We start from the raw sequence: 25,500 nt of genomic DNA, 5'->3' as shown, positions 1-25,500 counted from the left end.
TCTTACAAGTAACAGGTTTCATTCCAGTGTACTTTGTTTTTTTTTTTTTTAATGAAACTTTAAAAGCAGAACTGAAACCCTGCATCTGGTAACTTCAGAGAAACTAATTATGTGTAACTGGGCATTAAATTCTGAAAAATAACAAGAGCTGCATCTTAAGTTCACCCAAAAAAAGAGTGCAAAGGAGAGTTAGCAAGGGCTGAGCGGCATCGTAATATTAGTCAGAGTGAAAACTAGAAAGAATTTGAAACTGCCACTCTGCATCACTGAAACTGAAACATTTTGAAATCATTCAATATTTTATTTAAAAATAAATGCAAGGTCAAAATTTCATTTTACCATATTGAAGAATAGATAGATAGATAGATAGATAGATAGATAGATATAGATATAATATGAAATAAATGTTTATGCACCACTTAAAGAGTTTTCTGAGTAGTGAATGCAGTTACAGGTGATAGAAGCTTCTGTGACATTCCAAGGAAGACTTGACAAAATAAAGAGGCGGTGTGAGGCATCAGAATGCATTGCAACATCTTGGTTAGAGCCCTCTGCACCTGCTTCAGCAGATGGAATGGAATTATTAAAAGGAACGACACGGCAATGAAAACAAAAGTATTCCCTCAGGGGCAAAGATGTTTTGAAATTAAGTTGACACATTTTTATGTTATAAATTAAAAGGGAGGTGCTCCCAAGGAGCCTGTACTTTTATAGCCTCAATGTAAACTTACTGCTCTCCGTGGTGTGTTATTGTAATGGAAGGGAGCACACTTTGGCCTGCAGATACAGATGCACTCTAAGATAAAGCACCATCTAGCCAGTTAATTGCCCAAGCTATGCATGTGTGCGTATGTAGAAGAGGCAAGCAAAGGCTCTCCTTGCCTTGTTCCATCTCACTCATCACCAACTTTGTATTTGTGCACTTTTAAGTATATGTTACTATATGTGTGCAGGTGTGTGTGTTTTTATGTGCCTACATGAGTATTTATGTACAAGTGTGTGAGCAGCACTTGCATATTTGAGCCAAAGGAATGTCAGAATCCACATTCATCTGCAGTGCAGGTAAGATGTCTTGTAAGGGGATTTCTTTTTGGAGCAGTGTGTGTATGAAAGTGAAGTCTTCCTGCTCAACCAGACCTTAGTGCAAGCCCTTTGTTTCCAGCAATACCCTCCCGAGGTATATTGATGCCTGAAGCAGAGTCCAAAGGGTGGCTGTCTCTCCTTACCCAACTAGGGCGTTCACATTAATAAGACTTGCATCTCAGTTCACACACAATTCCTGCCTTCAATTCTGCCACCCTCATATTGCCATGTGAAGCAAGTTGTTTCACCCTGCTTGCATTATTGTGCAGCCGAACATGTGCCATTAGCTGCAGCATTAGATTATTCCTTTGATTTTGGCAGCTAAGTAAAGTTAGCCTGGGTCAGTGTCTAGTCTGAGAAATTTGAGCAAGATGCCCTCCCTGGCCACTAACCTTATGTCCCCCACCCCAAAAAGAGCTCACCAAGGGGCAGTATGTACAAATGGGAATGGGTGGTAGGATTGGGTGGGTAGGGGTACACTTTCATCTGCCCAGTATTCTGAATGCTACTGAAAAGAAAGGCCTCTGGACCCCAATGTTGGGGCAGGGCTCAGAGACACTGTAAATGTTCTCTTCTCAGGGCTTGGCCGCCGTCTTCTTCTTCTTCTTCTTCTTCTTCTTCAGAGCAATGCCAGCAGATGTGGAGTTTATTCCCTATTCCCTAGCAACTGTTTTTAGCATTGTAGCCCAGATCATGTTATGCTGCTCTTTTTTGTTGTTTAAAAACTATACATGCTAGTGAAATGTTTTTGTTTTAGGAAACTAAACATGTATTTGGACAACTCATAAAGCTACAATAACCCTCTTTATTTTAGTAAGTGTCCTGCTATTCAGGTTGAATTCCTTTCTATTAGTTACAAGTTGTGGCCTATATCTACAAAAAGCAGGGGAGAGTTCCAGTGGGTGGAAGTTTTGAGCTCTAACTACCATTAAAGCAGCTACTATTGTTAGTGAGATACAGTCAGATTATATCAACACTTCCAAGCACAGTAAAAGATTTACTATATATGTTCTCTTTTAAAAGACTAAGTTATACAAATATTCCGTATACTGAAGAACAAATGTAATTCAAAACATTTTGAGACAGCCAAGAGAGATCAAATTTTTCTTACAGAAACAGCAAGCTGAAGATTGGAAATAATTTCCCCTAGACAAGAAATGAGAGTTTCACCAAAGTGCTGAAAGCTATTCTCTCAGGAAATAACACATTTTGAAATAAACATTGAAGGATGAAGTTCTTCCTTTACATCTACACAGCAGATCTAAACGCTTTGCCTCCTATTCCCAGGCTATATGAAGCTTATGTTTAAACCAAGTAAGATTTAGTTTCTCTGAAGGGATGAAGATATTTTTAAAGCCCTCTTTTAGCTGATTTTTATTCACACTTGTCAGAATGAAATCCCATAAACTGTTTTGGGCAATGCATTCAAGAGAAACAGAAGCACAAAAAGGGATGAATGCTGAAGTCCCTAAAAATGTACTGGTAAGTGATTTACCTTTTCTTCATATGAATTTACCCAATATAATAGAAATACTTGATATTACTTGACTAGTTTATGGTGGACTCAAAATTGTTAGGGTACTTAACCCACACATTCAAAAATCTGCAATTGGCACATGCAAGAAAGGCCTAAAAATAAGTGATTTGCACGCTGCTTCCTTTTAAAAAGTTTTTTATTTATGATTTTCATTTATAATAAAATTTCAACAAAAATAATCCTCACATATCAAGCCTCAACTTCCCCTCTTTCTGTGGTTCCTTAAATTTACTCTCCCCCCCCCCCCCACTGCATATCCCCATTTGTATGCTGTTTCCTTGCTAAGGTGGAAGCACGAAGTGTATCTCTGAATTGTTAAGGCACTTCTGTACTAGTTAGAAAAATGCAGGTTTATACATATAGGTATCAAACGTTCGTATGTGAATTCATTTAAGTGTAAGCACCACAGCTGAATACAGTGAAACTTACTTCTCAGTGAATATGAATAGATTGCACTGACAAGAGTCTAGGGGGGTGGGGAGCAAGGCCAAATTTCACACACACACAAACCAGCCCTTGCTCTGCCATTCCAAAGCTGACTAAGCCGGGTGCCAGGCCTTGGGATGGAGGAACAAGGGTGTAGCAAGGTCTCAAGAGCTCCCCTACCTCCTTCCCAAAGCTGGGAAAGTGCAAACTAGGCTTTGAGAAGGAGCTGTGAGGACTCTAGGACCCTGTCAGAGCCCTAGTGCCTCCTCCCCAGAGCCCAGTGCTTCACTTACCTGGTTTTGGTCTAGGACACCATAACACATGGAAATGTGAAAATGGCACTCTTTGGCATCTAATGGTCAACATCTGTGGTATCAACTGGATCTCACAGTAAACAGATTACTTGTTATGGTGAATTCTTAACTCCAAGAAAGCAACATTAATATCACAGATTATGTTTTAAATGAAAACATTTTCCCCTTCCTTAATCACCCTTTTGGCACTTTGATCTAACTCTGGGTTGCTGCGAGTTAAACACATTGCTTCAAAGCGCCCTTTTTGAATTCACACACTATTAACTTTGGTGGGCGAGATCAAGTAAAAAGAGACACTGGGGGGAAAACCACGCATGCTGTTCTATGGGGAGCAGTGAAACTTGTGCAGTGCACACTTTTAAAGTTGCCCTGCTGAATTTAGTGGGGCTTACTTCCAAGTCGATGCGCAGGAGACCTCAGCCATTGATTGACAGGCAGGCCTAGGGTGATTTCTGCGGCACACAAGGTTGTGCATGTCTGTTTCCTCAGAAGTAGGCACTGCTGAGAGTTCGTGTGGGTTTTACTCCCTAGGGCATGTCGACAGGATGGCAACCTGATGTCGCCTGGAACAGATGGGAGGGAAGGAAATGTTGAAAACTGACGTGCAAGTTTTGCTCGGGAAGCAAGCCCACTTGACCTCAGCGGCACTCACCTCTGAGTAAAGGCTCCCGAGGTCGAGTTGCTTTGCTGCGTTTTTCGTGCCCCGCAATCCTAATGCGAAGCGAAGCCCTGCAGGCTGAGTGTGCCTGGGAAGAGCGTCAAGTCAACTCTGAGCAAATGTGTTTAGGATTCAACTGCCCGCGGAACCTGAACCAGTACGATGGCCGGGGTGGGGTAGGCCTGCTAACACGCTACTGAATCCGGAGTGGAAGGGCTTACTTCGGAGCAAAGAAACACGCAGAGGTCCTTACGTAACACTCCGTATCCAGACTCCCCCCGAGGCGGTGCCTATTCCTATTCCCATGAGCCTCCCTTGCCTCAAAAACCGGATACATTTCCTTGTCTCTATCATACCGCCCCCCGCCGGCCTCCTCGGTCCTCTTTCACCTGCTTTCCTCACTCCCACAGACCCGCGTATACTTTCCGGAGACGAAGTTCCTTTGGCTCCCTCGGCCCGATTCATGAATCACAGTCGGGAAAGGAGGAGGGAGGGGGGAAAACAGCCCCCCCCCCAGCGCCGGAAGTCCTTCTCCGTCCTCTTATTGGCCTATATCCTTATCAGTCAGGAACTGGAGGACCAACAAACTGCCCCCTCCTCCCCCGCCCCCAGAATTCTTAAAGTTGGGCGGGGTGTGTGGGGGGGAGCCTTACTAAGTTGTCAGCTTGGGCTTTTCTTTCCTCCTCCTGACTCCCCCCCCCCCATCGCAGTCGCGCGCTCACCTTTGATTGGGTAATGTCAAGGGAATTGAACCTTAGCACCGTTAGAGAGAGACAGAGGCGCCCCCCTCCTCCCTCACAGTACGCAGGCGCGGTGCCGCCGGCTGCACGAGCTCTTTGCCCACTCGCTCGCCTCTTCCCGAGGAGGGCTCGGCTGCGGGCGGGTCCTAGCGCCGCCCGGCCCGGCCCCTCGAGCGCCGCCCCCGCACGCCCCTCACCGGGGCAGAGCGATGAGCGAGGGCAGCGGGGCTGCTGCTGCTGAGGAGACGGCGGCGGCTGCGGCGGCGACGACGACGGGCCCGCCGGGACGGATTAGCCCCCCATGTTTCCCCGCGGAGCCCCAGCGACGGCACAGACTGTGGTGGGGAGCGGCGTCCCGTCCTCTTTGTTGGCTGTGCTGCTGCAGTCCTCGCCCCTGAGGCTCCGGGCGGGGGACGAGGCTTCGAGGAAGGGAGAGTGCCGTGTGGCGGCGGCGCCCGCCGCTGCTGTTGCTGCGAGGGACAGAAAGCGCCCGACCAGCAACCGGAACCAGGAAAACTGCTGGGATTTAATAGGGCGGGCTGCGCCGAGGGATGGCGTGTGCCTGAAGGAGGACGGGAGGCTCCGCGAAGAGAAGGAACAAAGTGAGGGGGCCAGAGAGACTCGTCAGGGGCTGATTTTGGGGGGTCCTCTTTCTTCACCCCGACCCCTCCGACATTCCCCGTGAGGGAGGACTTCGCTGCTGCTTGAAACTGACATTGGAGAGAGTTGGGATCTACAAAAACTAGCAACGTTTTCCTTTGGATTTTCCTCCCCCCCCCACCTCTTCCCCCCCTTAAAAACCACACTTTAAGAATACATATCTACAAATATCGCTCCAGGTTGCTAACTTGTAGGTATATTGAATGTAGCTGGCATAAGAGATTTTATTGTATTTATTTGTTTTAAATCCCCACCCCACCCAGACTTGGTGTTTGGGAACTTGCCACTTGAAAACAACCACCACCAGTGCCTTGGTTAGGTATTGGGTGTTGTGTGGCCCTTGCAAACCATGTGTGGACATTAATCATTTATCTATGAGAGCATGTAGGAGGGAGACAAAGCATGAACTTAAAAAACGGAGGAGAGTGTTTATCACTGTTCACCAGTGTCTTTAAATTTTGAAGGTATTAAGGAAGTTGATGGGTAAAATCGGTGGTGTGGGGTTGTTGTTTTTTTGGAAAGATTGTTAAAGCGGTATATTTCCATAAGTTGTGCAAAGGTACCGTCAGTGACTGTGTATGACGTGATCCATAAAAGATCATTTCCTTCTGACTAAAAGTTACCATGGGTGGGTGATGGGAGGGGGGCTTATAATCAAAAGTTAACCTGGTCTTTCACTATACTGTGTGTTTGCCCTTTGGTGATTAGCTGAAGGTGGGGTGTGGGTGTCAGTTTGGGTGAGGAAATTTCATGATATTATACATTACTCTTCTTTTTCTTACAACATTAAGATCCCAGATGGCCAATTCCCTCAACGGCCGGAACCCAGGTGGCCGAGGAGGAAACCCCCGCAAAGGGCGTATTCTGGGCTTCATTGATGCTATTCAGGATGCAGTTGGCCCCCCCAAGCAAGCAGCTGCTGATCGCAGGACTGTAGAAAAAACTTGGAAATTAATGGATAAAGTGGTGAGTCTGTCAGTTGAGTCCTTGTACCAGAAAATAGTCAAGACTATTTATATGTGTACATGTATGGTCAGATCAGTTTGTGTCCTTGTTTGGAAAGAGTGAGTGTTTTCACATTTATGGCAGATCCCCATTTAACCGTGGCTCATGTTTTCTCCTTAATACAGAAGAGGGAAAAATACATTTGTTTTAAATGTACCTTTTGATAAGCACAGTTCTTTAAATAGCAGAGATTTGTAGGGTTGTGAATAAGCAGCTTGTTTCCTGTGAACCAAATGTTCTTTGGTTCCCCACTGGAGCATGTTGTTACAATATCTTCTTGAAAATGAAACTTCAGTTAAGGTAATCAAGTTGTGAAGCACTCTTACGTTAATCATATGCATGCAGTTCAATTTGCAGTTTAGGGGAATAAAAAAACCCCTGCTTTCTCTCGTAGGAATGAGCAAAACTTAATGGCCTTGGCTTTCAATTTTAATGGTTCCTTAAAATGTATTATGTGATTTCTTGAATAGTTATTGGAGAGCTGTTTACCATGGAGGCATGGTGTACGACTCAAAAATTATCTGTTAACCTGTTTCTGAATCTGAATCACTTATTTTGTTAAATATTGTTGTAGAATAGTTAGCACGTTTAGTCATTGCAACTTCTACTAAGTTGTATGCAACATCCCTTTTCTCACTGCAGAAAAATATGGTTCATTACTAAGGCAACAGGACAGATATTTAATTAAGTGTGCAGCATTGGCTATGAGGATGATTGATGGCTTTCTTTTTAATCCTTCACAACTGAACAAGCAACATCAGTTGGCATTAAATTCGTAAAACAAAAGAATAGTCTTTACTCATGGCTTTATGGCTGGTATTTCACCTACAATGAATATATGAAGTTTTTATATAGGTAAAGAATATTATTGCATATAACTAGGTGGAATTCTTACAACTTTGAAGTGAACGTTTATTGAGAGAGCAATAGGACTTTCATTTGTCAAGCAATAAATGTCTCAATGAAGATGCTTAAATAGCCACAACTGATTCTTAGGCCTTTTACAATTATTATCAAGCCTTAACTTGGAATTCAAGACTAATGTATTGCGTAAAAGTCGCACATTTGATTCCTGGTGTTGAAGTCTAGAAATAAACTTCTTTGGAACTCAAGTTCTGATTGTATGTGTTGCCAGCCTAGAGATTTCAGAACAACTTTAAAGGTTACTACTACTGCTAAGACTGGCAGTAATTCAGGCTAAAGTGTGTGCCTGTAATACCTTATCTACCTACCTGATTAGGGCAAGTTACTTTAGTCTCAGTTTAGATATCCTATAGATTTTCCATAATTTATGCCATGCAAGTTGATCATCAACCCTCTTTTCTTTCTGGAGTTACACTTTTGTGCCTGCTTTATACAGTACAAAATCCATAACGTGAGAACTGAGAAAACTGCATTGCTTAGGCTGCAGTGCTATGGACATTACTTGAGACTAACATCTTATACCAGTTCATGTCTACCTTATAACAGTTCATACTATTTGTCAATTTAGTCCAGTCCTGTTTGCAGTAGCTCTCTAGGCTTTTTTCAGGTGGAGTCTTTCACTTCATTTGCTATATAATCCTTCTAACTAGAAATGTCAGGGATCATATCTGAAATATTCTGCATAACAAACATGAGCTCTACCATTGATCTGTGGCCATGCTTTCCAGAGTAGCTCCAGTTGGATTCAGTAGAACTTGAGTAAAAAATAGTTAGAGTTGGGCTGCTCAATCCATAACACAAAGCAGACATCTCTACAGACACTGTGGATCTTCGTTTTGTGACATACATTGAGGCCATGATAATATAGACATTCCTTATTGTGCTGTTTGAGTTCCATGGGTCAGGTTTTTTTTAATGTATTCAGTTTAAAGATGCAGATATCTTTTTGCTTTTAACATGTTTCTATTAAATTAAGATTTCATTTTTAACATTTCCTTTTTTTTACATTCATATTTCTTCCCCAAAGCCTTCCTGGAGGAAAATGAGGATTTTTTTTAGTTGCCCTTTGTGAACCTAGGTTCATTTATCCCTTGTGCATTGTTTCTATATCTAGCACTGTCACTTCCTCACAGCTTTATCTTGCCAATCTTGCTAACCATATTTATCTGATTTCAATGGGACTGATGTCCAAGTAAGGTTTTTTTTAGGTTTATAACTTTAAATAGCAAGCCGCCATGGCATGTTACCTCTATCCTATTTATGTAGCAAACTGGTAGTGCTAAACAAACGTATGATGGAAACAATCACAGTTGTCTGTGATATATGTACAGTTAGTGGTGAAGCAGACTGATTAATTTACTGAATTATACATCCGTATTTGGTTATAGTAACATCATACTTAAGGTGTTTCTCTGAAGCAGCAATTGTTGCCCCATCCTAAGCACTGATTTGCTGACACTTCAAAAGTAGTATGAATGACCAGTATTAACATAGTATCGGTTCATAGAATGGCTAAATACAATACTGTAGTTCATTACAGTGGCCCTATCCATACAGCTGTAAGTGAGCCCAGATTTAATTACAGTACTTGTGTCTGTGTGCTGTAGCTGTAATCTAGGAGAACAGGAAGTTGCCTTGTGGGTATAGACTTTAGCAGGTGTGTTCTGAATGGCAAAAAGATACTGTTATTCAGGTCTAAAATTAATGTATTGTTAAATTGTGTATGTAAGGTTTAATTTGGACATAACTTCTATAATGCCTTATAACTGGCATTCAGTACTATAACTCTTGGAATGTAAAATTATTAGCAGTATTCATCAGATGTAGGGATGTAACCTGAGATTTCTTCTCTAAGTGGTATTAGGTCTAAATCTCAGAAAGCTTTCTAATGTTGTTTTCTTGTTTCAGTTACTATGCAAACTGTGAAAGATCTCATTGTTTACATCATTACTGCTTGATTTTTAAAAGCCTTGCTACAATGGCTTGTATCCCTTTAATTTATGGAAGTTCATGAAATAAAAGTTTCCTCATCCCTCTGTCTTTTCCAGAGGATTCCCCTGCCAACAGTGACAAGGGAATTGTCACAAATTGACTTCTTTAAGTTAACTTATTTTAGGGCCCAAGCCAATGTTTTTGCCCACGAGAGTATAGGGTCTGTTTTACAGAAGGCTTTAGGAAGTCTAGATGCTATACCTTCCCCCACCCCCCTCTTCCATTGGTTAAGTGTCCTCAGTTGGATCTTAATGTATCCCATTTAAGCTTTTGTCAGTTAATCACATTTTATCTCGAGATTAAATTAAAGTATACCAGACAGGATGATGTCATGATGTTAGAATCCTGTTATTTGTATCTAGAGTTGAGTATTTGGTACTTGTAGTGGAGAGGATGCATTTGAACAAACACTATTCAGCCATCTTTTGTGTTAGCAGATGGCAAAGGGATGTTTTTTCATAGTTAAAATAAATACTAGATTGTAAAAGCATTTCCAAAATTAAATGCAGCTTATGATTTGATCCTGCAATGCAGTTCTTGCAACAGAATTCTGTGGAGGAAAATACCAGAGACTGCTCAATACGATGAGGTTGTTTTTGTGATTAGAGTCTAACTGGCCCAAGTACAATTGTAACACTCAGCCATATAAGAATAAGCCATGGTATCCCTTATTACACCCTCCCCCCCTTTGAAAGTTTGTTTTGAGTAAGATCATTAGCTTGGTTTGCACAATATGGTAAACAGAACTGTGGCTTCCTGGGGTCACATAAATGCATGGGCTCCCAAATAGGAATTCACAGCCGCTTTGGTCATCTCCAGGACTTTTTGTTGGCACATTGAGCTTAGTAAGTGTTTGGTTTAGTGGGTTTTCCAAACCCAGGCTTGTGTTTAAGCTTTCTCCTAGCTATAGCATGTGCTTAGTGGGGAAAGAGTTTAAGCATATTAACTTGCATCTTCTTTTTTTTATTCTTCATTAAATTTGTAGACTGCCCTTCCCCAGGAGATTCCAATGTAAAAATACAAAATGAAAACACGAAATATATAATAAAACAAACAACCCCCCCAAAAAAAAACACATTTAAAAGAGCATAGAATGTTAATCAGCCAAAGGCTCAGAGCAGGGAGGAATAAAGTGGCTGTGGCTGCAAGTTTCTCTCTAGGAATCCACATGTTTGTGTGGTCCTGGTAATGGTAAGCTGTAGTTTCACATAGCATGTGTTGCGAATGAAGCCTTTATGCCAAATTTGGGGAAATTTGGCTTATTCTACCAATGCTTAGTTAAGAAAAAGAATCATGTTTGCTCCAAATATAGTTAGATTAAGCTACTCCCCCCCCCTCCACCACCACTACCTTAGGTAACGGGCACATCAGATTTTACTGAACTGAAAGTGGAAGCTTTTAAACTCCTTCCCATGCATGTGGCACATGAGGGTAAGGCTTGCCATGGTTCATTTTCAGTCACATAGTGCCAAAGGCTTCTCTGGTTTGGAGCTGTATTTAAAAGCCTGTTCTTTATCGTCCAGATGATCTGATAGATAAGCACAAGTTTGTTGCATATTCTACAAAAAATCACTATACAAATTAAAATGATGGTTTATCTTTTAAATATCTAAATAGTCACTATGCAGTTTTTCTGTATATATTTCACTCCAAGCATTTCATAACAAAAATGACAGATTGTTGTCCATAGCTCCATATTAAAAAGTTTCATAATAAGAGATATGCAATAAAAGTCTGTTAAAACAAGCCATTAATAATTCCTTGCAGGAATGGTGTGATATCCTGTGTCCTAAGAGATGGTAGCACAATCCCTTGAGATGTTAATGCTGTTTTTTGGTGGTGATAGTGGTGGAGAGAAACATCCCTAGACAACTTTGGAGGCAGTGTTTGGAACTCTTGGAAGCTACACAAATTATTGTTCATTTCAGTACCTTATTATGTAAGCAGAAGGTAATAGGCATTTTGATTGTGCTGCCTGAATTTGATTGGATTCAGTAAGTTTGTGTCCAGTGCTACGTTCTACATGTCAGACAGTATAAATCTATATGGATGGCAAATGTAGAACTGTATAATGTGAAATAAACAAATTGCATACACTACATAGGAGAGGCTAATTACAGTTTGAAAAGCCACTTGGATGTTTTGCTTGTTTATTTAAAATATTTATATCTTGCATTTCTGCTTGACATCTGGCCTCCAGGCTGGATGACAATAAAAGAAAGCTAACACACAGTGTAAGAATAGGGGATGGCTACAGCTCAGTGGTAGAGCATCTGCTTTGCACACAGAATTCCTGGTTCTATCCCTGGCCTTTCCAGGTAGGGTTCAGAATACCACCTGACTGAAAGACTGAAGAGCTATCTAGATAGAACTAGATAAACCCAACATTTGAAACTCCCATTGTTCTACGCGTTTTGTGACCGGGAATTTCATAAATGCGAGCAGTTTCTGAGTTCAGGGTGCAGTACTGCGCCTAAGATTTCAGATTAAAATTGCCACTATTACTTGGAAGTAAATCCCAACCAAGTTCAGAGGGGCTTCGTCCCAAGTAAAACGTGCATGGATTGGGGACCTAAAAACTTTCTTTTCTTTTAAACCCAACATGTTTTGTTTAGGTTTAAGTTGTCATGTTTAATGTACTTTTAATGTATGATGTGCGTTTAATTTGAAATACAATAGCCAGTTATCTACCTCACACTCTCACAAATTTTGGAGTGGGATCATTGGAGGACCCTTAAATCTTAGGTTTGCGAACTGAACACTCAAGGTGTGTGTCTCTGCCATCAGTTGTAAAGGCCTTTAATATGTGTTCATTTTGGTGCCAAAAAGATATATTTATATGAAGGAAAGGGAGTGTAGGGAGAATCCAGGGCTTGTCTGCAGAGTGGAAGGAAAGGAGGACCTTTTTCTGCCTCCCCACTTCCAGCCTCTTAAGAATATTAGGGGGGCAGGCAGGGGAAGCATGGCTTTGTTTTTTGAAGTCTTCAGATGAGGACTAGACCATGTGAAAAATGAACATAAGATTTTAGCTGCAGTTCATTCATTTTCAGCTTTGTATTCTTGTTATAAAAAAGTGCAGAAATTCTGTTGTTGAGCCCATAACCTAGGTTTAAGGTGCCATTTAGCTCCTAGCTTTCATATCTCAGTTTCTAAACTGGATAGACCAATGATTTGACTAGGGTATGATGTAAAATATCCAATCCCACCGTGCTCAGATATTGTTGTTGCTGCTAATTCCAGTAGGAGATTATGTTTCCACTGTGGACACTACATAATATTTAAAGAAGAGTAGCTGGAGGAGTTGTGTGTTCAAATTTCACACTTAAAAGTTAGAAATGGAGCTCTGAGAGTGCATAATCTATGACTGGGTTGCTGCTCAGTATTTTGTTAGTAGATGAAGTAAGTGCTTCAGTCTTTACATTTTTTCCAGCAGTGACTTAGCATTTTCAGTTTGGGATGGAGTTAGCCCTTTGGAAGAATGGTTTAAGGTAGATTGCTTCAGAGGTCCTATTATTACTATTATTATTAGTATAAGGTGGCACATGCACTCCCCTCCAGCTCCATTTAACACTGTGAAGTAGGTTAGGCTGAGAGATACTGTGAGTGGCTCAAGGTTACCCAGTGGGCTTTGTGGCTCTGTGAGGATTTGCGCCTTGGTTTCCCACTCTAACCACTACACCACACTGGCCTGGAACAAAGATCTCATAGAAGCCTGGTCCAGACGCTCTCAATCCTCATAAAGTCTGAAGCAGGAGCGTGCAGCTTCAAATATTGTGGTTCTTCTCCCTCAAAAGCTCAATATTGTAATTTCACAGAACCAGATATTTGACCCTTGCTAACATTTTAACTGGCCAAATATTTATTTCCTGCATAATTTTGTTGCAGTCAGGAAAATATTTATCACTTGTTGCATGCATGTTGTTGTTTAATTACATATTACTTAAAACACTAGGTGCTTACTAGAAAAGAAAAATCCAACCAGTAAAAGTTAATAAACACTTACTACCAGAATAAATGTTTCCTCAGTTTGGAGCATGTTTTGTAATTGGTAACTAAGCTACAGTTGAATCGGTCAGTTTTTTTATTGCAGTAGCTGATGACTTCTTGCTTATTGTTAATGCATATATGTTAATGCATATATTTGTGGTATTGGATCATCCTCATAGGACAGGCATAGGTAATCTCTGGCCCTCCAGGTGTTTGGGACTACAATTCCCATCATCCCTGACCACTAGTCCTGTTAGCTAGGGATGATGGGAATTGTAGTCCCAAACATCTGGAGGCCCAGAGTTTCCCTATGCCTGTCATAGGATGTAGAATTAACAGTGGTGTTTTATATATATTCCCCCTTTCATCTTAAGTCTTGGTTCAGTCTTGATTTCAGTAGTTTTCTATTTATGCATTCCTGCTGTTGATAGCTTTTCACATGTTTATATCGCTAAAATCTTTATTGAAGTTTATGTCAGCAATGGATAGCATCCAGCATTGTTGCATCTTGAATGAAGAGCTGAACTTGTATGAGTACAACTCTCATTCCGCGAATGGTAGCTCCTTTCTTTCATAGTGTGACATCATCATCTGTTGCCTCATAAATATACTTAGTCACACCGGTAGTGAAAACAATGTTAAAAGACTGTTAAATTTCCCCCCTAAATTTTAATGTCTTTAACCTGGCATCAGTTATGTGTTCTGTAGTTCTTTTACTTCACTTGATATACAACTCATTGGTCTTGGACACTGCTTCCAATTGTTGCTTGGGATTTATATTTTTCAGTCTTATTTGAATGTTTCGTCTTGTCAACTCCATTCACTTTGACAACTTGAATCAGTTCAGAGGTAACAGGAAATCGTTTCCCAGTATAAGAATAAGCTGCAGTGGGCATTGGGTTCACATCCACTCCTCTACTTTTCTTTCATGTCCACCAGGAAATAGAAAGCATTTGTTCTTGATTTTGAACTAGCCATATTTCCATGTGACATCTGAACCAGGATCAAACCATGTTTCAGCCCCCCAAGTTTGGACATCATGTGGTATTCTTAGTTTTCAAATCGAGATTGGGTTTCCTTGCAGGAATGAAAGAAGAGGTGGGAGGAGGGAGTGTGAAAGCTGTTGTTTTCCTGTACGTTTGAAATTAGCTATTTTATGTTCTTCCATGCTACAAATGTCTGCAGCGCATTCCTGATCAAATGGTTCTTGTTTCATCAGCAAAGCTAGGATTGCTTGGGACACTATACAATGTTTTGGCTTAAATATATGCTTCCAGATGCTGTCTTTGATATACAGTAAAGTTTTATCCATTTAGATAATTTATCATTCACGTAAAATTTAATTGTTCTTTGGTTCTAGGTGAGACTGTGTCAGAACCCCAAACTTCAGCTGAAAAACAGCCCACCTTATATACTTGACATTTTACCAGATACCTATCAACACTTGCGACTTATATTGAGCAAGTATGACGACAACCAGAAACTTGCACAGCTCAGTGAAAATGAATATTTTAAAATCTATATTGACAGTCTCATGAAAAAATCAAAACGGGCTATAAGACTTTTTAAAGAGGGGAAAGAGAGGATGTATGAAGAGCAATCACAGGACAGGTAAGAAAACTTTGTTTGGCCCATTGGTCATGGTCAATTTTAGTATAACTTTATTTGTATATTTCAGCAGTATTTGGATACTTAATTATTTGAGGACATAATGTTTATTTTCTGAAAACAGTGACCTGACGGTCAACTAGTAACTCATTGCATTTTAAAAATTTCTATAGTATTCATAGCTTTTAAGTGAACTTCTGATGCAACTGTTTTCTTATGAAGTCTTACTTTTTATGTACAGTTCATATTGTATAGGAATATAGCCTCTTTAGAGTGCCAGAGTTGGAGGTTTGCTTTTATGACACATATAAACTAACAGCAGGGTTACCAATCTTTTTGGACCTATGGGCATATATGCAAACTGGAGAAACAGCTATGGGTTCAAACACACTCTGCAATCAAGCACACACTGCACCCTATTCTATTGGTTTCAATAGAATGCATATTCAAGTCTAATTTCAGTGCAGAGAGGGACCTTGAGGGTACCAGGGAAGGACTCTTGGGTGCATGTCTCCCTTTGGGAACCATGTTGGTGACCCTGCTTATGCATTTGGAAATTTGAAAGTGGAATGGAGTAGTTCCATTCAGTATTTATGTCAAATAGTTTTGGAGATGCTTTCTGGCCAATATGAGTTTGGTGCTGGATTTGTCAACACTTCCAAAATATTAACGTGACACTTGTTTTCCTGGTTTCATGAAGTAAGGTGTTGGTGACAATGATCATACTTAATAATAAGCCAATCATTTTGGCTTATCATGGTTTCTTGTGAACAAGCAGCATATTGACATAGCCCCAACATACAGCAGCATACATAGCCCCAACATTCTTTCTCTGTTGTAGAAAACCAGGAAGCCTTAGCTTCCCATTATATCTGAACCAGAAATTATTGTTTGTTGTACAATTGGCAAGCCAGTAACAACCAAGGCTTAGGGATAGCTATCATGGATAGTTAGCGAAAAAAACATGATTCCTGGTTTTGAAAGTAACAGGAAGCTAAGGTTTCTTAGTTTATCCCACTCCAGGGCAGAAGCAATTCTACAGTCTTCATGGTACACCAAAAAATCTGACTTAATCACTGTTGCAAACACACACAGTTAAAAGTACTTATTGGACATTTTTTTATTTCTGATTTTATTTGTTCTTCTTTCATGTCCTTTGTGGCCTGTAGAGATCCTGCCAAAGTTGTGTCATGGAGCTTAACATTTATTGAAAAGAGTAGGCATTAATACTAGGTATTTTAGTCTTGAATCCTAGTGGCAAGAAAAGCTACTTCATATATTGATTTGAGTGAAATTATTTTCTGAGCAAATTAAGTTTTGTATGTGCTTGAGAAAATAGCAGGAAAGAATATAATAATTAAGAATGTTGCTTTGTGAAGGAATCATGCAAGAGTGAAGGGGCGTTGATGTTAAGCATGGGTGGAAGATTCAAATGGAAATTAATGTCTCAAAGCTTTTTAAACTATGGAAAGGGTGTTCTTTTCTGACTTAAAACAAATGCACCCATAAAGAGTTTATGTGTAATGGAGCATTTGTGAACTTTTGAGTGTGTGTTAAAGAGCATAGTAAAATAGTAGTGCTTATGATACTCTTTCATTCTCAAAGTTCTGTTGTTGACTTTAATAGGCCAAGCTGCAAATAGCAAGTTAGTCATGCTACTTTGCATTTGACAGGGACATTCCTCCTCCTTCCCTTTCTTTATAAAATCCTTACACAGTTTGTAGATCTCATGTAATGTCAGATGCAGGGGAAAACGTCACTTCAAAACACAGGTTTAAGAGTGGGGAAGTTTTTCTATAATAACTGTGGCTAGCACCATGTGGTGTTGCATTTGAATGTATGCATCATTGAGTGATGCCAAGTAAAATTCAAATGGAAATAGATGATGTAGGTTGCTATCCGAAACATACTTAGTAGGGAATAAATCCCATTGAATCCAGACTTACTTCTCGCTAAACTTGCATTGGATTGTACTTCTTATAAATCTAGCTTTGGGAAACAACAAGAGGCAGGTAATAAGCATTCTCAGTGAACCTGGACATTTACAGATGTAGAAAAAACAACAACCCTAAGTTCTGCTGCCACCACAACCCAACCTAATGAAATCTTAAGGATGCTCAGTGTCTTGCTGGAGTGGGGGTGGAAAATCAAGAAAGAGGAGGAACGAAACGGAGTACAGGCAACTACCCATTTGTTTGGGGGTTGCATTCCGATGCACCGTGCGCATCAGTGGGATGCGCTTAAGCCCGCCCTATTCTATCCTGCTTCCTTTTCATGGCAAAAACAGTGTGCAGAAGAGTTCATATGCGTGCCAAACACATGCAATTGGAAAGTGGCCTGTATCTTGAAAGAGGAAGTGATTGCCCGGCATGAACACTGAAAGGGAACACTGTGTATATTTATTTGCAAGTCCCACTTCTGCCTCCATATTAGAGAGCAACTACAAAAACCAAGAAGCAGTGGAAACATAAGTGAGTAGTATACTGATCTGGGTCTTCACTTTCTTTGAGAGAGGGTAGATGAACACTGTCTTCTTCATGATGACGGACCTCTTCTTACTCAATGTTAGTGACTCAGTTCAGATGTAACAACATACCATGGATGAGCTGGCACATGCTCAGGCAAGCTTGCTCCCCCTTATTTGTGTTCAGTAGGAGGAGTTTTGACGTTTCCTAGCTTATTAATAAAATTGGTTGAATAAATTACCATTTGCCACTTGAAAACAGCAAGAAACTACAGTTTGTTACTGTTAGTGAAAGCTTTGATCTTTCTCCCTTGCATACAAAGGGGGAGGGGAAGGCACATTTACTTGAGGCTTGTGCTAGGTTCTTGCATCTGAACTGGACCACTGACATACATAACTAGAAGCATGAGGTCCTGCATTTATATTCATGTAACAAACTGTGGTTGGCTTGTTATGGCCAGTGTTTCTCAGTTTATTTCCTGTTGTCGCACAAATCATTTCCCTGTTAAAGCGAACAGGGTAATGTTTTTAAAACATTTTTTAAAATGTTTTTAAAATAGGTATGGCTAATCCTTTGTGAACTTTACAATGCATGGCAAAGGAGAGCTCAAACTGGTGAATAAATATCCCTAAGCTGTGTTTAGTTGTAACTTAATGTTGCTTATTTGAACAGTTTTTCAGAACAGAATGTCTTAATTAGAAATATGAAAGCCTGGTAGAATTTTTTTTAAGAGGAAGTACTTTGAAGTGGCACATTGCTGTCTTTTTCAGAAATATATTCTGGCAGTCTATGACAAAAACAAATCAAAACCTCCTTAAGTCCAGGCATACTGCAGTGATGAAGTTATTGCCTGAGTGTTTTATGTGCATTCTAATGTTAAAATGTACTTCTTAAAATTGCTAATTTAAGCATATTTAGTTGCTGTTAAAGAGTTTGATAAAAGCGAGAATAAGAAATGATTCTTATCTGAAAACATGGAGGCCAGCCAATTCAGCTGACAATCCCACAAAATCCCTGGTTGATCTGTGGAATGGGAAGATGACCTGGATTGGTTGCTAGGATCACTCCCAAGTGCCCCTGCTCATTGTATTGCACTCTGTTCCTTGGTTATTTAATGAAATGCTTAGGAAGAGGACTAAAACAGCAATGAAGGAACACACAGGTGATTATAGAACCTTTTAACCATTGCCTGGATGCCGTGATGGACTGTAGATGGCTAACAGGTGGAAGCTCAATCCAGACAAGAGAGAGGTATTGATGGCCAGTAGACAAGTTGATCTGGATTGGGAATACATACTGTTCTGGATGGAGTGGCATTCCCTGTAGAGGATCAGGTTTGCAGTTTGGCTGTGCCTCTGGATGCCCAGGTGAATGCTGTAGCCAGGAGTGCTTTTGTTCTGCTTTGGCTATTGTGCCCACTACAGCTACACCCTTTCTTGGAGAAGACAGATCTGGTCATAATGTTGCATGCCTTGGCCATTTCCAGATGTTACTATTGCAGTGTGTTCTGGATGTGCCTTTGAGAAGTGTTAAAAAACTGTGGCTGATGCAATGCGCAGTGGCTCGGATTCTTCCTAGTATATGTTTCTCAGATCATGTTGGGGGTGTTGTTGGTTTGCTTTTGTTTTTATTATGTATTTTGGTGTCATCATTTTGTCAAAATTTCATGAGTGTGTGTTAATCCAGGACAGGGGACTTGTGGCCCTCCAGTTTTGGGGATCTAGGCAGCATGATCAATCGTCACATCTGAAGGATCACATTTCTCCATCCTTGTCCCAGAGAAGCTGTTTGCATGCTGCCTTAACTTTAGAGTAGACACAGATTTTATTTGAAATATGAAAAGGAAGCAACATCCTGATGGTATTGATCTTTTACTTTTAATCCTATTAATTAATACTCTGTGAAGAATGAACAGTAATGGCTTTCAGAGCTTCATAATAAAATCAGTGCTGATCCGAGACATTTAGTGATAAAGTTTGTTGCTGACTCAGTTGGTATCCAGATGAGAGGTCGTCGCCTATACAGTAAATGTTTGCGTTATCCCTGTTGTTCATGTAGCCCAAACTATATTTTTCCTTTTTAAAAGCACCACATTGTTTGCAAGCAGTGATCCTTCTGATGCCAAATAGTGTGTAATCTGGTTATGTTACAACCTGCCTAATCACCAATCCCTTTTCTGCCAACTCCATCCGGCCTAGGGGGCGGGGCCTGCACTCACACCCACAGCATAAGAGGCCTGAGAGAGGCCTCCGGGACACGGCTGCGGCTGCTGCTGCTTGCGTGAGTGTTGGGAGGACCGCTCCCTCTCCTGCCAACTCCATCCGGCCTAGGGGGCGGGGCCTGCACTCACACCCACAGCATAAGAGGCCTGAGAGAGGCCTCCGGGACACGGCTGCTGCTGCTTGCGTGGGTGTTGGGAGGACCGCTCCCTCTCCTGCCAACTCCATCCGGCCTAGGGGGCGGGGCCTGCACTACCACTGTTGAATGGTTTCTTTAAATGTAAAGGTTCATCATTGTTCCACTCGATGTGTATGTCTTTAAGGGGCCAGAGCAAGGGCCAGAGCAAGATAACGAGACCCAGCTTTACAGCTGTGAAACATAGCAGGTGCTGCTGAGTTGTACTGATTAAGGTGTGTCAGCATTTGGTTGTAGTATATAAGGAGCAGCACCTAGCTCTCCCATTACCCTGGGGGTTGGGTTGGTGGTTGGGTCTGGTTTGTAGTTAATGTATTTAATGTATAAGGAGTTTTTGTTTTTTTGTAATTAAAACCTTGTTTAAGTTATTTTTGAGTCCCTTTCTTTTTAATGCATGGTCTCCCCAGCAAGCTCTCTGCAGCGCTAAAGGTAAAGGTAAAGGTACCCCTGCCCGTACGGGCCAGTCTTGACAGACTCTGGGGTTGTGCGCCCATCTCACTTAAGAGGCCAGGGGCCAGCGCTGTCCGGAGACACTTCCGGGTCACGTGGCCAGCGTGACATCGCTGCTCTGGCCAGAGCCGTTTACCTTCCCGCTGGTAAGCGGTCCCTATTTATCTACTTGCACCCGGAGGTGCTTTCGAACTGCTAGGTTGGCAGGCGCTGGGACCGAGCAGCGGGAGCGCACCCCGCCGCAGGGATTCGAACCGCCGACCTTTCGATCGGCAAGCCCTAGGCGCTGAGGCTTTAACCCACAGCGCCACCCTCTGCAGCGCTACCATACTGCAAATAGCCAACAACCACTACAGTTTAGAGGCCTGAGCAGCTACCGGCAGCAATGGACAAAATGGTTTTAAATGTTTTAATTGCTTTTAATTTGCAGCACTTTAAATGGTGGTTGTTGTTTTTTATAATATTATATTATTTCATTATTTTATTTTTGCTTGGGGTGGGATAAGCACTGAGTCAGCACTATTGTTCCTTGCTTTGTTTTGTTTTGTTCTGTTCTGTTTTATTATTATTATTATTATTATTATTATTCTGTTAAATTATTATATAGTTTGTATTTTGCCTTTTAAGGGGAAGGGTCATGGCTGCCTGGGAGTGGGCCTCAGCCAATAGATTGGGTGGGGCAGGTTCCACAGGGGGAGATGTATTGGGACACCCGATCTCAGTGATCACGGGCAGGAGGAGGAGTTATGCTAAGACCAGACCATGTCATTACCGAAGAGGCAGGTTTAGTCGTTGTTTGAGGACTATCCCTGCCTCCAGGTCTGGTCCTGACCGGAAGGATACAGTAATCAGCAAGGGAAACCCACATGACCTGAAAGTGTTGCTGTGCAATGCCAGGTCAATGATGAATAAAACCACTGCCATCCACGACCTGATTGTGGATGGAGGATTTGACCTGGCATGTGTGACAGAGACCTGGTTGGATGAAGCAGATGGGCCTGTCCTTGCCGCTGCTTGCCCACCAGGTTTCTCTTACGCACAGCAACCCAGGTCATGTGGGCGGGGAGGGGGGGTTGCAGTGATTTTTAGGAAGTCATTAGTCTGCACCAGGCGTCCTATTGGGAAGACCCAGTTTTCTGAGTGCATGTTCTGGAAGTTGGGCAATAGGGGCAGTACAGGATTCCTACTGGTGTACCGACCTCCCCGCTGCACCAAGGATTCCCTGCCCGAGCTGCTTCAGGTCGTGGCGGATATGCTCCTGGAGACACCTAGCTTGGTTGTCCTGGGGGATTTTAACATCCATGCCGACACGACCTTACAAGGGGCCGCTCGGGACTTTGTGGAAAGCATGGCCTCCATGGGGCTGTCCCTGAATAAGTCTGGCCCAACTCATAGCCACGGACATGCCTTAGACTTGGTGTTTACCTCTACGGATGTTGGTGATCTGACATTAACTAAAAGCGAAATAAAAGAAGTGCCATGGTCAGATCACTTCCTGGTGCAACTGGACTTCTCCGCAACCCTTCCCCTCCGCAGGGAGGTGGGACCGATTCGGATGGTCCGCCCCCGCCACTTAATGGATCCAATTGGCTTCCAGAGAGTGGTAGGGGATGCTTTATCCCAAGTTGATGGCCTTTCAGCTGATTCCCTGGTGGCACGCTGGAATGCGGAGTTAACCAGGGCTATTGACTGTCTGGCTCCGAAGCGCCCTCTCCGATTGCATGGAGCCCGGACAGCCCCATGGTTTTCCCCGGAGCTGAGGGTGATGAAACAATCGTTGAGACGGCTAGAGCGCCGGTGGCGGAAAACTCATTCTGAATCAGACCGGACACGGGTTAGAGCTCAATGTCGAGCCTACCAAGTGGCAATGGCGACAGCGAAGAGGGCCTTCTTCGCCGCCTCCATTGCATCTGCAGAAAACAGCAATAGGAGACTTTTTCAGGTGGTTCGCAGTTTATCGGAACCACCTGTACCACCGGGGCCTGGTAGGGACCCCAAGATCTCCTGCAATGCTTTTGCAAAGTTTTTTGCAGATAAAATCGCTCAGATTCAGAAGGAGGTAGACTCCACAGTGGGAGCAGGGACAGGGCGGGAGAGTGCTAGAGTTCTGTCTGGTCCTGTTATATGGGATCAATTCCAATCTGTTACCTCCGAGGATGTGGACAGGCTGCTTGGACGAGTGAAACCGACCACCTGTCTCCTTGATCCTTGCCCATCCTGGCTGATAAAAGCGAGCCGGGAAGGGCTGGGCGATGGGCTTTGCGGGGTGGTGAATGCTTCCCTCTGTGAGGGAGCCTTCCCAGACCCGCTGAAAGAGGCGGTCATTAAACTGCTTCTTAAAAAAACATCTTTAGACCCGGCCAATTTGGCCAACTATCGCCCAGTCTCAAATCTGCCATTCTTGGGCAAGGTGATTGAGCGGGTGGTTGCTGAACAACTCCAAGCACGCCTGGAGGAAACGGACCATTTGGATCCCTTCCAATCGGGATTCAGGCCTCATCATGGGACTGAAACTGCCTTGGTCGCGCTGGTTGATGATCTCCGGCGGGCTAGGGACAAAGGTGAGAGCTGTTTCCTAGTTCTGCTGGATCTCTCAGCGGCCTTTGACACCATCGACCATAACATCCTTCTGGACCGTCTAGAGGGGCTGGGAGCTGGGGGCACTGTCATACAGTGGTTCCGCTCCTTCCTCCTGGGCCGTGTCCAGAAAGTGGTGGTGGGGGGTGAGTGTTCAGACCCCTGGGCTCTCACTTGTGGGGTGCCTCAGGGTTCTGTCCTCTCCCCCATGCTTTTTAATATCTATATGAAGCCGCTGGGAGAGATCATCAGGGGGTTTGGACTGGGTGTTCATCAGTATGCAGATGACACCCAGCTCTACCTCTCCTTTAAATCAGAACCAGTGAAGGCGGTGAAGGTCCTGTGTGAGTGTCTGGAGGCGGTTGGAGGATGGATGGCGGCTAACAGATTGAGGTTGAATCCTGACAAGACAGAAGTACTGTTTCTGGGGGACAGGAGGCGGGCAGGTGTGGAGGATTCCCTGGTCCTGAATGGGGTAACTGTGCCCCTGAAGGACCAGGTGCGCAGCCTGGGAGTCATTTTGGACTCACAGCTGTCCATGGAGGCGCAGGTTAACTCTGTGTCCAGGGCAGCTGTCTACCAGCTCCACCTGGTACGCAGGCTAAGACCCTACCTCCCCGCGGACTGTCTCGCCAGAGTGGTGCATGCTCTGGTTATCTCACGCTTGGACTACTGCAACGCGCTCAACGTGGGGCTACCTTTGAAGGTGACCCGGAAACTGCAATTAATCCAGAATGCGGCAGCTAGACTGGTGACTGGGAGTGGCCGCCGGGACCACATAACACCGGTTCTGAGAGATCTGCACTGGCTCCCAGTACGTTTCCGAGCACGATTCAAAGTGTTGGTGCTGACCTTTAAAGCCCTAAACGGCCTCGGTCCTGTATACCTGAAGGAGCGTCTCCACCCCCATCGTTCAGCCCGGACACTGAGATCCAGCACCGAGGGCCTTCTGGCGGTTCCCTCATTGCGAGAAGTGAGGCTACAGGGAACCAGGCAGAGGGCCTTCTCGGTAGTGGCGCCCGCCCTGTGGAACGCCCTCCCATCAGATGTCAAAGAGATAAAGAATTACCTGACATTCAGAAGACATCTTAAGGCAGCCCTGTTCAGGGAAGTTTTTAATATGTAATGCTGTACTGTTTTTAACACTCATTGGGAGCCGCCCAGAGTGGCTGGGGAAACTCAGCCAGATGGGCGGGGTATAAATAATAAATTATTATTATTATTATTATTATTATTATTATTATTATTATTATTCTATGATAAGAGCAATAAATAATAATGTGCTTGTGGAGTTAAACCCTTTCCCCTCCAAGTTAGCTATTAAGATTACCAGTTAACTACTGTTTTTGCAGTGCAGAAGCAATGAGCTGGTGCCGTTTATGAATAAAATCACTAGGTCTAGTTCCTTCTCTCAGTGATTAGAACAGTAAATGCTTTAAGGTCTGCAGTGCAAATAATCACCAACAGTGCCTCCTCTAAAACCCCTTAAGCTAATCAAAATGTATCCAATCTTCAATTAAACTTAATAAATGAGTGTTGCTTTTATGTTTCAGAGCTGTTGATAACATTTGGATTGGGAGAACCTTAAAGATAGGCAGCATAAATTAAATACATTAAGTCAGTCTTACTGCTAAGAACTTAATGATTTTCTTTTTCCTGTCCCTGCTTACCCCACTCCACTTTCTGTACTGTATCTGTATGGAATGTATGCATTCCATTTATGGTTAGCATTGTAGAATTGTAGAGTTAGAAGAGACCCCAAGGGTCATCTAGTCCAACCCCCTGCATTGCAGGAATCTCAACTCCAAGCACACATGACAGATGGCCATCCAACTTCTGCTTAAAGGAGAGTCCATCACCATTCCACTGTCAAGCAGCTTGTGCTTAGATTTTTCTCCCTAATACTATATGCTGAGATACTAACAAGATAAGCATAAGCAAGGCAACCAACCCCCACTCCCATTAGATATAAACCTGCTGTTGCATCTGTATGGGGGATTTTTTTAGTTTCTCTTCTGTAGGGAAACTCAGCAAAACGGTCTATCCTATAGTTTTTTGTTTAGGTTTCTGTTGAACACAAAAGGCTAGAAATGTGCTGTGTGTGGTGTTCCACATGCACACTGTGAATTATATTCGTCAAGTTGTGAGGAGCTGCAGCTGGAAAGGAAAACTGGCAGTTATCCCATAGGTACACACAAGTGCTTCCATACAAGTGTAGGGCTCTTTGGATCCTGGTCCAATTTAAAACATTATTGAGGAATTTGCCGTATGTGTGTACAGTGGTACCTCGGGTTAAGTACTTAATTCATTCCGGAGGTCCGTTCTTAACCTGAAACTGTACTTACCCTGAAGCACCACTTTAGCTAATGGGGCCTCCTGCTGCCGCCGTGCCGCCGGAGCACAATTTCTGTTCTTATCCTGAAGCAAAGTTCTTAACCTGAAGCACTATTTCTGGCTTAGTGGAGTGTGTAACCTGAAGCGTATGTAACCTGAAGCGTATGTAACCCGAGGTACCACTGTATAGAATTGGCCTTCCATTGCATGTAGAGATCTGAACATTTTGTTCCCTTTGATAGCATAGCAGCACAATTACGTGCATGTCTCAGAAGAAACTCTCATTTAGTGCAGTAGGACTTATTCCCAGGTAAGTCCCTTGAAT

At 42.7% G+C, this 25,500-nt stretch overlaps 1 protein-coding gene and 1 long non-coding RNA gene across 3 annotated transcripts in view; one reads left to right on the top strand and one right to left on the bottom strand.

The window, feature by feature from the left end:
- Positions 1-2,738: 2,738 nt before the first annotated feature.
- On the bottom strand, positions 2,739-4,401 carry LOC307215294. Its single transcript, XR_013838435.1, has 2 exons — positions 4,013-4,401; positions 2,739-3,923 (listed from the first exon to the last, which is right to left on the bottom strand). It is a non-coding gene; the product is annotated as an uncharacterized lncRNA (long non-coding RNA).
- Positions 4,402-4,901: 500 nt separating this feature from the next.
- The window catches only part of CBLB (Cbl proto-oncogene B), a 63,209-nt gene continuing 42,610 nt past the window's right edge, over positions 4,902-25,500 (top strand). The window contains exons 1-3 of one of the 2 annotated variants that reach the window (XM_079974357.1): positions 4,902-5,612; positions 6,210-6,384; positions 14,687-14,937. In XM_079974357.1, the coding sequence (XP_079830483.1) occupies positions 6,217-6,384; positions 14,687-14,937 (419 nt within the window). In that variant the 5' untranslated portion in view covers positions 4,902-5,612; positions 6,210-6,216. The remainder of the gene's footprint in view (positions 5,613-6,209; positions 6,385-14,686; positions 14,938-25,500) is intronic. The other variant, XM_079974356.1, reaches the window with a different exon arrangement.

Source organism: Podarcis cretensis (assembly GCF_951804945.1).
Source record: "Podarcis cretensis genome assembly, chromosome: 4".
Lineage (NCBI taxonomy): Eukaryota > Metazoa > Chordata > Lepidosauria > Squamata > Lacertidae > Podarcis > Podarcis cretensis.
This window is presented reverse-complemented; position numbering and strand designations above follow the sequence as displayed.